The sequence below is a fragment of the Cebus imitator genome, unplaced genomic scaffold, assembly GCF_001604975.1.
Source record: "Cebus imitator isolate Cc_AM_T3 unplaced genomic scaffold, Cebus_imitator-1.0 Scaffold149, whole genome shotgun sequence".
Taxonomy (NCBI): Eukaryota; Metazoa; Chordata; class Mammalia; order Primates; family Cebidae; genus Cebus; species Cebus imitator.
This window is the reverse complement of record NW_016107464.1, coordinates 3,744,200-3,758,604: the sequence shown is the minus strand read 5'-3', so window position 1 is coordinate 3,758,604 and position 14,405 is coordinate 3,744,200. Positions and strand designations below refer to the sequence as shown.

Here is a 14,405-nt window from a genome sequence, read left to right as displayed (position 1 = left end):
AAAAAAAAAAAAAAAAAAAAAAACCTCTGATCCCTGAGTTCTCAGGAAGACTAATTTGAGTAATAATACAACTCCAGTCCTCCCACACAGCCGGCTCTGTGTGAATTACTCTTTCTCTATTGCAGTTCTCCTGTCTTAATAAATCGGCTGTCTAGAGAGGGGCAAGGTAAGCCTATTTATTGAGCAGTTACACGATCACAGCAATAGATTGCCCTTCACTGCATGAATCATTCTTCCTGATCTGTTCAGAAAGATTTGGTAATTACTATGTTAATAATTGCATTACCTGGTTTGTGATACAATGACTGTTTATGTCATTATTGCATCATAGGAAGCTTTCTGTCTCAAAATGATTTAAATAATAAAAGAATTATCCTTTCCATAACATTTGATAAACACTTCTTACAAAACTACTTAGTGCTGCAGCTATTTAGGGGGTTATAATGATAGTTTTTTCTTCTTTCTTTTTTTTTTTTTTCTTCTTTCCTGTGTGTCCAAGGCATGAACCAGGCATAGGCACAGATCAAAAGCCAAGCTGGGATGAACAAGGAATTGCTTTGTCCCTGGCTGATATGAGGGGCACCACCAACCTGATGCCACTCTATCCAGGTCAGGGACAATGACATTTTTTTCTAATTGTGTATGGTTATAGTCTATTCAGGCTTTCTTTTTAAATTTATTATTATCTTACCAAAAGTATATGTAAAATTGTGCACTTTTTTTTTTGAGACAGTCTCACTCTGTCACCCAGGCTGGAGTGCAGTAGCACTATCTTGGCTCAATACAACTTCCATCTCCCAGGTTCAAGTGATTCTTGTGCTTCAGCCTCCAGAGTAGCTGGGATTACAGGCATGTACCACCACACACAGCTAATTTTTGTATTTTTAGTAGAGACAGAGTTTCGCCATGTTGGTCAGGTTGGTCTCAAACTCCTGGCCTCAAGTGATCCACCCACCTCGGCCTCCCAGAATGCTGGGATTGTAGACATGAGCCACCATGCTTAGCCAGTGAACATCATTTAATGAACCAGTAGTTCCGCAAGATTTGTTAAGGCAAACACCAGGCCTTACCTTCCCTGCTTTCCTTTTTTTTTTTTTTGGGGGCGAGGGTCTCACTCTGTCACCCAGGCTGGAGTGCAGTAGCACTATCTTGGCTCAATGCAACTTCCATCTCCCAGGTTCAAGTGATTCTTGTGCTTCAGCCTCCAGAGTAGCTGGGATTACAGGCACGCACCACCATGCCCAGCTAATGTTTTGTATTTTTAGTAGAGACGGGGTTTCACCATGTTGACCAGGATGGTCTCGATCTCTTGACCTCGTGATCCACCCGCCTCGGCCTCCCAAAGTGCTGGGATTACAGGCTTGAGCCACCGCGCCCGGCCTCACTTTCAACTCTTAGCTAATTCTTTTGGTAATTGCATTTATATATTAAATAATATGCTTGGAGCTAATTCTTAATTTCAGTTTAGGCATTATTGACATCTCCTTGATTAAAGGTAAGACTGTTGTTCTTTATGAATTTGTTAATTTCTCCTTATAATTCTGCCAGTTTTGCTGTATGCATTTCAATGCATATTACTCACTTTTCTGTCTTCCAAATATAATTTTTGTTAGATCAGCAGTTCATATAGTCCAGTGACCCACCACATAACGCCCCTCAGACTTTTTCAAAGGGTCTGTGAGGTCAGAACTTTTTATAATGATACAAAGACTTATTTGCTTTTTTTGCAGCAGCTTCATTGTCTGGGGTAAATACCTGGGGTTCGTTGACTTGGGCCAAGAAAATTTAGGACACGGACACATACAAGGAGTTTAGGAGTGGAGGTTTAATAGGCAAAAGAGAGAAACAAAGAGAAAGGAAAACAGCTCTCTGTCTAGTGAGAGAGAGAGGCTTCCAAAAGGAAAAGACCAGCCAGTGGCAGAGTTTGACAGATTATATACGTAGGCTTGAGGAGGTGGTGTCTGATTTATATCGGGCCCACAGATTGGTTTGATCAGGTGTGATGTTTAGCACATGGGGAAGGCTGCCACTCCACCCTAATCTTATTATGCAAATGGGCTTTCCCCTTGGCCTGCCCCATTGTCTACTCCTTACTGTACACATTGCTGAAAAAGAGAAGGGAAGATGGAGCTGCCATTTTGAACATGATTGGCACAATTGCTGGCATTTATGTCTGCAGCGGGATTTTACAACCCCCAAATCGGTTTTCTTTCTAACAGAAGTGCTACTGCACTCTAGCCTGGGCAACAGGGTAAAACCCTGTCTAAAAAACCAAAAAAAAAAAAAAAAAAAAAAAAAATTAAAAAGTATATATTTTATTACCAGTACCATTTTCTTTCTAACAAAAGAAAAATGATTTGGAGGCTGGGCATGGTGCCTCACACCTGTAATCCCAGCACTTTGGGAGGCTGAGGTGGGCGGATCACCTGAGGTGGGGAGTTGGAGACCAGCCTGGCCAACATAGAGAAACCCTGCCTCTACTAAAAATACAAATTAGCTGGGCATGGTGGTGGGTGCCTATAATCCCAGCTGCTCAGGAGTCTGAGGCAGGAAAATCACTTGAATCCAGGAGCCAGAGGTTGCAGTGAGCTGAGATTGTGCTATTGCACTCCTGAGCAACAAGAGTGAAATTGTCTCAAAAAAAAAATTATTTGGGGCTGGTTTTCATTAAAAGGAAAACCTTACTGAGGAATTCTGTACCCTTACTCCGCCTAATTTCTCTTTAATTCCTACATCTTTTACTGTTTTTTGGAGAGTCTCATACTATTCGCTCAGTCTGGAGTGCAGTGGTGCAATCTTGGCTCACTTCAACCTCCACCTCCCGGGTTCAAGTGATTCTCATGCCTCGCCTCCTGAGTAGCTGAGACTACAGTCATGTGCCACCACACCTGACTAATTTTTGCATTTTTAGTAGAGGCAGGGTTTCACCATGTTGGCCAAGCTGGTCTCAAACTCCTGGTCTCAAGTGATCTGCCCACCTTGGCCTCTCAAAGTGCTGGGATTATAGGCATGAGCCACCACGCTGGGCCTTTTTTAAATTCATTCTTTCATGAAATGTACAGTGGAGTTTTCCAGAGGCCATGTAATGTGTGATGCCTGAATGAAGAAACAAATGTGAAAATCTAGTTGTCTTCTGTTAATTCCAAAATGTAAAACAATGTCCCTCTTATGTTTTTGGAAAATACAGTTATTTATTTTTTAAATAACTTTTTTTATAGAGATGGGATCTCACTGTGTTGCCCAGGCTGGTCTCAAACTCCTGGGCTCAAGTGATCCTCCCACCTATGTTCCTTTATAGGTGTGAGCCACCATGCCCGGCTGTTATTTTTTATTAAATTTTGTTTTAATAAATTCACCCTACTTAACACAGTCCATGGCAGAGTAGTCAGGACTTAATAAATTGCTAGTTGAAGATGTTACGGTGTAACATCAACTCATCTGTTTTTCTGTTGTTTTGGTTCCAGGCAGATCACCTCTTAGTAAAACTATGCATTTCCGAAGTCACCTGGATATTACATATATGTAGAGGTGCCCTATTTGTCTGAGGGATGCTATGGTGGACATCTTTTATTTGCAGCTCCACAGAATCTTTTGAACACCCTTTCCCTCCGTCACATTTGGAATAGCCTACAAATTGTGAGTCCCACTTTCCCAATGTAGAATCATAGTTACGGTGCAGACATTAGCCTCTGTATTCCCCGAAGATGGTCTGCCAACAAGGCATAACAGGAAGTTCTGAGCATCCCGAAACGATGCTTTGAGAGGAGCTTGGAGAACCTGAGTTGGTCTCAAGGACTATAATGGGGGATCTAGTGCAGAGCTGAGGATCTCTAGGCTGATGCAAAGTTAAAAGATTGTGTGTACTGTTTGCCTATTTTCCAGTATTAGTTAAACCTCTATGGTTGTTGGGGTTGTGTTTAGCTACTTCAGTAGCTCTTTTCAAAGGTCCCTGGCTCTTGGAAAATTTCCTCAAAATGGTGTTTCTGGAACCATAATTTTAAAAATTTGTTTATTTATTTTGGAAATGAGGTCTTGCCATGTTGCCCCGTCTCTACTAAAAATACAGAAATTAGCTGGGCTTGGTGGTGCGTGCCTGTAGTCCCAGCTACTTGGGAGGCTGAGGCAGGAGAATCACTTGAACCCGGGAGGTGGAGGCTACAATGAGCCAAGATCGTGCTACTGCACTCCAGCACGGCGACAGAGTGAGATTCCATCTCAAAAAAAAAAAAAGGGGGGGAGCGTGTCTTTTTAAATTAGTATGCCTGGTTGTTGAAATACTATTTATTTGGGAAGTCAGTCTTTTATGGCCCCCCTCATCTATTAAATCAGGAAAATACTTCCTACCTGCCACCATTGTTTTGAAGATTAGAAATAATGTAAAAGTACTTAGCATAATGACTATCAGGCTCTTAGGCAGTAGTTACTGTTATTTTATTATACCTGTAATCCCAGGCTGGCGGGAGGATTGCTTGAAGCCAGGAGTTCAAGGCTGCAGTGAGCTATGATCATGTTACTGCACTCTAGCCTGGGCAACAGGGTAAAACCCTGTCACACACACACACACACACAAATATATATTTTATTACCAGTACCATTACCTCTGTTACTATCGCCAGTGAGACTGTTGTTACAATGCTGGGTGATATGGTTTGGTTTTCTCCCAACCCAAATCTCATCTCAAATTGTAATCCCCACTTGTGGAAGGAAGGAGGTGATTGGATCATGGGGGTGGTTTCCCCCATGCTGTTATCATAATGGTTCTCACAAGATCTGATAGTTTTATAAGCATTTGACAGTTTCTCCTTCACACACTCATACTCTTCTGTCTACTGCGCCATGGGAAGAAGGCCCTTGGTTCCCCTTTACCTTCCACAATGATTGTAAGTTTCCTGAGGCCACCTCAGCTATGTAGATCTGTGAGTCAATTAAAAAACCTCTTTCCTTTATAAATTTCCCAGTCTTGGGTATATTTCTTTATGGCAGTGTGAAAACGGACTAATATGCTGGGTCTGTTCCCCACAGTAGGAGAGAAAGCAGTAACACTGAATGTCTGGTGTTCCTTGTTTTTGCCTGTTGGGCCCAAGCTTCCATGGTCACTTAGTTCTTAGAGCAACTCTAAGGCTTGTACAACTTTCCACCACAATTCTGTTTAGTTTGTTTTATTCCTTAAACCAGAATGTTTCTTCCCTGTTACTGCTACAAAATAATCACCTCTCTGGAAATTGGCATTTATTCATATATGAGTGTACTTTCTAAGGCAGGGCTATAGACTTATGAGCAGTAATTGCCTTTCATTTAATGTCTGCAAAGCCTTGAGTTCTGTGGGGCCTGGGTGAGCTGGGTGGGGACCTGGGATGTGTGTGCTGCTGCCTGCCACTGCTGGCAAGTGGGATGTGGTGGTGGCTGCATCTTTGGAGATCTGATCTCTCATACATGATAGCAAAGAGCAGACACCTCAGTGGGAAAGTGTGTATTTTAGTGATCTATTTTGTTGTTGGAAATTCATCAAAGGTCAACAAACATTGGAGGCAAAAGAATATGGCCAACATGTGGCTGCTGCTTTGAGGCATTTTGCTTTTCCAATAGTTAACTTTCAAGGTATACCAGAATAGCATAATAAATAGTTTCAGTTGCCACAGTAGACCCTTGGGTTTTGTGGACTTAGACTTTGCCATTTCAGTTATTTTCCAGGATGCTGACCAACTTTGGCCTGTAAGCCTGTAAGGCTGGGGCATCAGAGCAAGTGGTTGGGCCTGGGGAGCCACTTGGCACTCATGCTGCCTTCCTATGAAATGCCATGCTGATATTTGTGAATTCTGGAGATTTGCAAAGATCTCAGGTATATCCCTTTAGAATGTCGTGTATCTACCATGTTTTTTTAAATTTGATTTGTATATTTGTATACATTTTTATGTATTTATTTATTTGAGACAGAGACTTGCTTTGTCACCCAGGTTGGAGTACAGTGGTGTGATCTCAGCTCTCTACAACTGCCGCCTCCTGGGCTGAAGCAGTCTTCCCGTCGTAGCCTCCCAAGTAGGCTGGGACTACGTGGCGGGCACTTGCCACCATGCCTGGCTACTTTTTGTATTTTTAGTTCAGATGGGGTTTTGCCCTGCTGCCTAGGCTGGTCTCGAACTCCTGAGCTCAAGCAGTTCACCCACCTCGGCCTCCCAAAGGGTTAGGATTACAGGCGTGAGCCACTACACCCAGCCTACATTTATATTTTTAAAACCACATAGTTCCATAAGGCTTATAGGTAAAGAGAAACAAAACAGCACTCCCCTGTCCCATCTTTTTCCCCATCAATTACCCACTCCCAGAGGCAACCACTTTCAATTATTTCAGCTATTTCTTCCACTGTTGACTTCTGTATTTTTTTGTTTTGTTTTGTTTTTTTGTTTTAAGACAGGGTATCACTCTGTCTCCCAGGTTAGAGTGCAGTGGCATGATCTCTGCTCACTGTAGCCGCTGATTCCCAGGCTCAGGCGATCCTCCCACCTCAGCCTCCCAGTAGCTGGGACTACAGGCATGCCCCACCATGCCCGGCTAATTGTTTTTGTGTTTTTAGTAAGAGATGGGGTTTCGCCATGTTGTCCAGGCTGTTCTCAAACTCCTGGGCTTAAGGGACCCACCAACCTTGGCCTCCCAAAGTGCTGGGATTACAGGCATGAACCACCATGCGTGGCCAACTTCTGTATTTCTAAATAACATGCTTATATTACTATTTTTTGAGAGAAACTATTTCAGGCTGTATTTCTAGACTAATAAGGAAAGTGAGGATTTAACTTTATTATACCATTTCTCCTGTGCTCCCTACCCCCATGCAAAGTTGCTTTCTCTCATCATCCCAATATCTCACATTTGGTTTAGTGTACATATTTTATGACTGTGTAAATATTGCCTACAAATGAACTACATATTGTATTCTACAAGTAAACAATCTATTTTTTTCCTGGAGTTAATCGTTGCTCCATTTAAAATTTTCTCATTTTTGTTTTGTTTTGAATTGGTTTTTGTTTTTTTGAGACAGATTCTTGCTCTTGTTGCCCTGGCTGGAGTGCAATGGCAGGATCTCAGCTCACTGTAACCTCCACCTCCCACATTCAAGTGATTCTCCTGCCTCAGTCTCATGAGTAGCTGAAGGCGCCCACCACTATGTCTGGCTAATTTTTGTATTTTTTGTAGAGACAGGGTTTCACCATGTTGGCCAGGCCCGTCTTGAATTCCTGACCTCATGATCTGCCCGCCTCAGCCTCCCGAAGTATTGGGATTACAGGCGTGAGCCACCACACCCGGCCTTTTTTTTTTGAGACGGAGTCTGGCTCTGTCGCCCAGGATGGAGTACAGTGGCATGGTCTCAGCTCACTGCAACCTCTGTCTCCTGGGTTTAAACGATTCTCCTGCCTCAGCCTCCTGAGTAGCTGGGATTACACGACCACACTCAGCTAACTTTTGTATTTTTAGTAGAGATGGGGTTTTACCATATTGGTCAGGCTGGTCTCGAACTCCTGACCTTGTGATCTGCCTGCCTCACCTCCCAAAGTGCTGGGATTACAGGCATGAGCCTCCGCTCCTGGTCCTTCTTGTTTTTTTAATGACCTATCTTTGCATTTTGATAGAACTGGTAAATTCTAAATCCATTCCTTTTTTCCACCCTCCTTGGAGACCCGCTCCTTGAAGTCCTCCTTGCTTCAGTCTGACTGCTTTTGCTGTCCAGGCCTGCCTAATTGTTATCTTGGGCTTCATCATTATTCCTGGGATTCCCTTTGCCTGTCTTCTCTGGTGGGTCTCTGTTTCCTACCATCTTAGTTGCCTCTTAAGAAAGGATAAACCTTTGGTTCTTATCTGAAGATGCCTTAGCTTACTGTCATAATTGATGAATATTTTGGTTGGGTGTGGAATTGTAAGTTGGAAATTATTATCTTGAATCATTTTGAAGGAACTGTCATCTTCTAGCTTTCAGTGCTACTGTGGCAAAGACGAATGCCAATTTTATTCGGGATATCAGCCTAGTGTGGGGATTTATATCTTCATATTGTTGAGTACTTGTTGGGCCTTGCTAGTTTTAATAAGAGATTTCTTCGGTTCTCAGAATTTTCAAAAATACCATGTCTTACATCATTTTCCCCCTCTGTATTCTGCCTTTTCTCTTTCTGTAGTCAGATGTTGGACCTGATTAAGTCCTTCCCTTTCTCTTATTCATTCACGTATCTTTATTATTTGAGACAGGGTCCTGCTCTGTTGCTTACGCTAGAATGTTGTGGCACAGTCACAGTTCACAGAAGCCTCGACTTCCCAGGGTCAAGTGATCCTTCCACCTCAGCCTCCCAAGTAGCTGGGACCACAGATGCATGCCACCACGCTCGGCTTTTTTGAGACAGGTCTCACTCTGTCACCCAGGTTGGAGTGCTGCAGTGATGTGATCTCTGTTCACTGTAACTTCCACCTCCCAGGCTCAAGTGATCCTCCCCTCCTTCCCCTTCAGCTTCCTGAGTAGCTGAGACCGCAGGCACACACCATCAAGCCTGGCTAATTTTTTGTATTTTTGGTAGAGACAGGGTTTCACCTTGTTGCCCAGGCTGTTCTCAAACTCCTGAGCTCAGGTGATCCACCCCCCTCAGCCTCCAAAAGTGCTTGGATTACAGGCATGAGCCACCACATCTGGCTTAGGGTTTCTTTGTTTTATTTTTTATTGGATAGATTTTCAGCCAGAGTTCCTGCCTTAGCCACACCTTCATTCCGTTTTCCCTGGCAAGGGCAACCAGTTCCTTGGCTTCAGGAAAGGGATTTCTATATGTCAGGTTGTTTTATCCACTGCCAGTTTAGGATTTTAGCTTTCAGGCTGTGCTCAGTCACTTGGCACTCAGTTACCTGCTCCCCAGCTTCCAAAATGCTATTGAAGCCTGCCTCATTTTCTTTTTTCTTGTGGGTTTATACCTTTAAAACAACAACTAAACCAAAAAACTTTAGTGTCTTTTTTTTTTTTTTTTTTTTTTTTTTTTTTTTTTTTGAGATTAAGTCTTGCCCTGTCGCCCAGGCTGGAGTGCAGGGGCGTGATCTTGGCTCACTGCAATCTCCGCCTCCCAGGTTCAAGCAATTCTTCTGCCTCAGCCTCCCGATTAGCTGGGATTATAGGTGTGTGCCACCATGCCTGGCTGATTTTTTGTATATTTAGTAGAGACCGGGTTTTACCATGTTGGTCAGGCTGGTCTCAAACTCCTGACCTCAGGTGATCTGCCCACCTTGGGATCCCAAAGTACTGGGATTAACAGGCATGAGCCACCAAGTCCGGCTTCGTGTCTTTTTAGTGGGGTTTCAGGAATAAGCAGGGGGCAAATGTGTGTGCAGTCTGCTACCATCTATAACTGGAAATCTTCCACACTAATACTGATTTGCCCTTTTCGCTTATTTAAGGTTACTAAGACTTTGGAATTTCTTGGCATTCATTCCTCATCCTGAGGGAATGCAGAACTCTAACAAACTTCTGTGGGATATATACGCCATCACTCACACATTGGTCTTTACTAACTTAGACCCTCAGTGGTATATGTGGCTCATATGAATAGTAAAGGGGACCCTGTCAGTAGCGGAGCCCACAGGTGTGCATGCCTGCTGGGCTGATGGCTAAATTGGCATTTGTTCCTTATATGACATGCTCTCAGTGTATGTGCCCATCATCAGAGATATCACAGGTTTCAAAGGTCCAAGCTTGGCCATCCATTCTACTCTTTTCATCACACCCTTTATGTTCTGACTTTGACTGAAGCTTTTCTAGGTCTTAACTTTTCTTTCTTTGTTTTCCTGTAGGATCATGGATTTTCCTGGTCACTTTGAACAAATCTTCCAGCAGCTGAACTACCAGAGACTTCATGGCCAGCTCTGTGATTGTGTCATCGTAGTGGGGAATAGACACTTTAAAGCCCATCGCTCCGTGCTAGCAGCATGCAGCACACATTTCCGAGCACTGTTCTCAGTGGCAGAAGGAGATCAGACCATGAACATGATCCAGTTGGATAGTGAGGTGGTGACAGCAGAGGCCTTTGCTGCACTGATTGACATGATGTATACCTCCACCCTCATGCTAGGGGAGAGCAATGTTATGGATGTCTTATTGGCAGCCTCTCACCTGCATTTGAACTCTGTTGTTAAGGCATGTAAACATTACTTAACAACAAGGACGCTGCCCATGTCTCCCCCCAGTGAGCGTGTTCAGGAGCAAAGTGCCCGCATGCAGCGCTCCTTTATGTTACAGCAGCTGGGACTAAGCATTGTGAGCTCAGCCCTCAATTCCAGCCAGACTGGTGAGGAGCAGCCAGCCCCTATGAGCTCTTCCATGCGCAGTAACCTGGATCAGCGCACGCCTTTCCCCATGAGACGCCTTCATAAGCGTAAGCAGTCTGCAGAGGAGCGGGCCAGGCAGCGCCTTCGGCCCTCCATGGAAGAGTCTGCCATTTCAGATGTTACACCAGAGAATGGGCCTCCGGGGGTTCATTCTCGGGAGGAATTCTTTTCACCAGATTCTCTGAAAATTGTGGATAATCCTAAAGCCGACGGAATGACTGATAACCAGGAAGACAGTGCTATCATGTTTGATCAGTCTTTTGGCACTCAAGAAGATGCCCAGGTGCCCAGCCAGTCTGACAACAGTGCTGGCAACATGGCACAGTTGTCTATGGCCTCTCGTGCAACTCAGGTTGAGACTAGTTTTGATCAGGAAGCTGCAACTGAGAAAAGTAGTTTTCAGTGTGAAAATCCTGAGGTTGGCCTCGGTGAGAAGGAGCACATGAGAGTGGTGGTTAAATCTGAGCCCCTGAGCTCGCCTGAGCCTCAGGATGAAGTGAGTGATGTGACCTCACAAGCAGAAGGCAGCGAGTCTGTGGAAGTGGAAGGAGTTGTGGTCAGTGCTGAGAAGATAGACCTTAGCCCTGAAAGCAGTGATCGGAGTTTTTCGGATCCCCAGTCTAGCACAGACAGGGTAGGTGATATCCACATTTTGGAAGTCACAAATAACCTAGAGCATAAGTCCACTTTTAGTATTTCAAATTTTCTTAACAAGAGCAGAGGAAATAATTTTACTGCAAATCAGAACAATGATGATAATATCCCAAACACCACTAGTGACTGCAGGCTGGACAGTGAGGCCCCCTATTTGTTGAGTCCAGAGGCTGGGCCTGCAGGTGGCCCCTCCTCTGCCCCTGGCTCCCATGTAGAGAACCCATTTAGTGAACCTACAGACTCCCACTTCGTCAGGCCTATGCAGGAGGTGATGGGCCTGCCGTGTGTGCAGACTTCAGGCTACCAAGGAGGAGAACAGTTTGGGATGGACTTTTCCAGGTCTAGTTTGGGCCTCCACTCCTCCTTCTCCAGGGTAATGATAGGTTCCCCAAGGGGAGGAGCCAGTAACTTTCCATACTACCGCCGCATAGCTCCCAAAATGCCAGTTGTAACTTCTGTCAGGAGCTCACAGATCCCAGAAAACTCTCCCAGTTCCCAGCTAATGATGAATGGAGCTACATCCTCATTTGAAAATGGCCATCCTTCCCAGTCTGGTCCTCCACAGTTGACCAGGGCATCTGCTGATGTCCTGTCAAAGTGCAAGAAGGCCTTATCAGAGCACAATGTTTTGGTTGTAGAGGGAGCTCGCAAGTATGCCTGCAAAATCTGCTGCAAAACTTTTCTGACTTTGACAGATTGTAAGAAGCACATCCGTGTTCACACAGGTGAAAAGCCCTATGCCTGCCTGAAGTGTGGCAAGAGGTTTAGTCAGTCCAGCCACCTGTATAAGCACTCAAAGACTACCTGCCTGCGCTGGCAGAGCAGCAATCTTCCCAGCACTTTGCTCTAGCTGTTTGTCCTCACAAGACAATGCTGAGGCCAGTTGTTGGACTGAATTTCTTTTGGTAAGCAATTAATGCCTTTGGGTTTGAGGCTTCCAGCTGCCCAGTGGCTCCTAAATAGTTCAGCAACTAATAACCGGAGAACTAACGTGTAGTATTTGTGCTGCGGCATTTCTGAGTAAAGTGCACGTCTTGGGAAAGGTATGCAATCCCTAAAACCAGGTTCTTCCTTAGGGTTGAGTAATGCAGTCAGAAAATAGTTTGTAATTGATGGTAAAAGTGGCACATTTAGAAATTTAAAAATTGAAGTGCAAAAAAGTTTTTTTTTAGCAATTTTTGTAAAACTGTAGCATTTAAATTTCCTATACCTTCTGATGGGATTATATCCCTGTACAGTGATGCAAAATGCACTTATGTGTAACCAGTGGTGATTTGGTGCCTGTCTAAAAGGAAGGCCTTTGAGGACACGCCTGTCTGCCACAAATGCTTTAAAGTGTATCATGAGCTAGTCCTAGGCCTCAGAAAGTACTGTATTTTTTATTTTTACCTAATTTGCAGTCACAGACACTGCACTTTGGTGCTGACACTGGGTCCAGAGTGAGCATTCTCTTGGACTATTAGGTGTATATACTTTTAAATACATCACTGTTGGACAAATGTTTTAATAGTTTTTTTCTGGTTTAAAAACAAAATTGTAAATGGAGTATGTACTTGTAGAGAGTGACAAGGTATTGTTTCTGTATGTGCTGTTTTAGCAGTATTTTAACCAACTTGTATTACAGAAGTTACAGTTAGGAAGTCAGAAAAGAGCTTGTGTTTTTGTCTTTGTTCTGATGATGTGGAGTCATGTTTTGTGGGGTCTTTCATGGCACATTTACCTGTTGTTCCATCCAGATGTTGAGGGCCTGTCTAGGCTCACACATCCTACCCGAGGACAAGCCTGTTCTCCACTTCTTCACACTCCCCTCCCCATATAGCATCTCTCCCAGGTTTAGGTTACTGTTTTCCATGACAAATTACCTAAAAATGTCCCCCATAGGTTTTACTACTGTTATGTACTAAACAGTATGGACCCTAAATTTTATTATTTGTTGCTCCCCCAATCTGATACCAAATGTTTAAAATTGTTTGAAATCCAAACATGGTAGTGTTCATGCATGAATATTTTCTAGGCTATGTAAGAGAGTTAGGCAGCCCACAGCATAGAAGGAATCAAGTAGAATCTGAGACTGTTGGAGGCACTCGGGTCACTGCCCAGGGCATCTCTGGGCCCTACAGCCTCACCTTGCTGTCCTCTTGACACTGTGTCACCGAGGCTATTAGTGGCACCTGTGTGAAGGCAGGTGTGCATCCAGGGGAACAGCACAGCTTAATGCATCTCTCTAGAACTCATGAAGTCAGTTTAATTCATGCATGAACATGAGTTCATTTTGTTTTATATAGCTTAGAGATACCAAACCATCATGCATAATTCAGATAAATTCAGTTTTTGTGTTTAGAAAGGTATGTATAGCTGGAAGCAAAAATTGTGTGTTTTCTCTCCTGTTAATCTAGAGCGTGCAGTTACACATCTGTGATAATTTCATGTTCTGGGGGGCTTGGCATCTCCTATGGACAGATTCCCAGGAAAAAAAGCCCAAAGGAAAACCTGTGATTCCTTTCAAGTAGATGTGGGAAAGCGCCTATTGGAGGATATGGGGGTCACCTGTAAAATTCAGTGTCATGTGTGGCTCCTTGTTAGCAGTCATGTTCTGACATGGGATTAGAAGGCTCCCCATCTACCCTCTACATGATGTAGGGACCAGTGTCTTGTGAGATTAACCTTGGGACACAGGTGGGTTAGCCTGGAGAAAAGAAGAGAGGCCCTGCCTAGACCCAGGGAGAGGAGCCAGTGACACAGGCAGAGCAGTGCAGGCCTCCTTCACTTCCATTTGGAGTGCCAGGAGCCTGCCCGCTCACCTCTGCTGAAGCTAAGTGGGGCTTAGCTTTGGGGGCTTATCTCTGATACATGTTAGAGCTCTGCCTCTCCACTGCTAGATGGAACCTGGAATCTCTCATCTACCTCTTAGTCGGTCAGTTTCTTATGTGTGAGAAGCAAGCTTGTGGACCAGTGTCCTTGTACATGCTGTAGCACTTAAATTCTTCCAGGGTTCCCTAGGAAACCAGTCCCAGGGTTCCTATGATGTGTAGTTTCTACCTGAATTTTGATTGGTTAGCCTTAATTATAGTCTGGCATGATCATATAGAATCTTTTCTGGTGATCAGATCATAAAGTTCTATCAAGGCATCCATGTCAGTGGTGCTATGCTGGTTACAACTTGAGATTTTGAAATAAAAAATTTGTCATATTCATGCCTCTAAATTTGTGTTCTTTTTTGTTTAGGTTATTAAGGTTGAAACAAAAGACGGTAATATCTCTTTGCTAACCTAGAAAATAATGCTGTCCTCTATTAACAGGCTGGGTGTGGTGGCTCATACCTGTAATCCCATCACTTTGGAGGCCGAGGTGGGCAGATTGCCTGAGGTCAGGAGTTTGAGACCAGCCTGGCCAACATGATGAAACCT

General features: G+C 44.0%; 1 protein-coding gene and 1 non-coding gene across 2 annotated transcripts in view; one reads left to right on the top strand and one right to left on the bottom strand.

Annotated features, from left to right (window-relative positions):
- Positions 1-14,202, top strand: part of ZBTB5 (zinc finger and BTB domain containing 5) — a 39,388-nt gene extending 25,186 nt beyond the window's left edge. Inside the window, exon 2 of the mRNA XM_017543198.2 lies at positions 9,811-14,202. Within this exon, the coding sequence (XP_017398687.1) occupies positions 9,815-11,848 (2,034 nt within the window). The 5' untranslated portion in view covers positions 9,811-9,814 and the 3' untranslated portion in view covers positions 11,849-14,202. The remainder of the gene's footprint in view (positions 1-9,810) is intronic.
- On the bottom strand, positions 487-619 carry LOC119473333. Its single transcript, XR_005202544.1, has one exon. It is a non-coding gene; the product is annotated as a small nucleolar RNA SNORA48 (small nucleolar RNA).
- Positions 14,203-14,405: the final 203 nt, after the last annotated feature.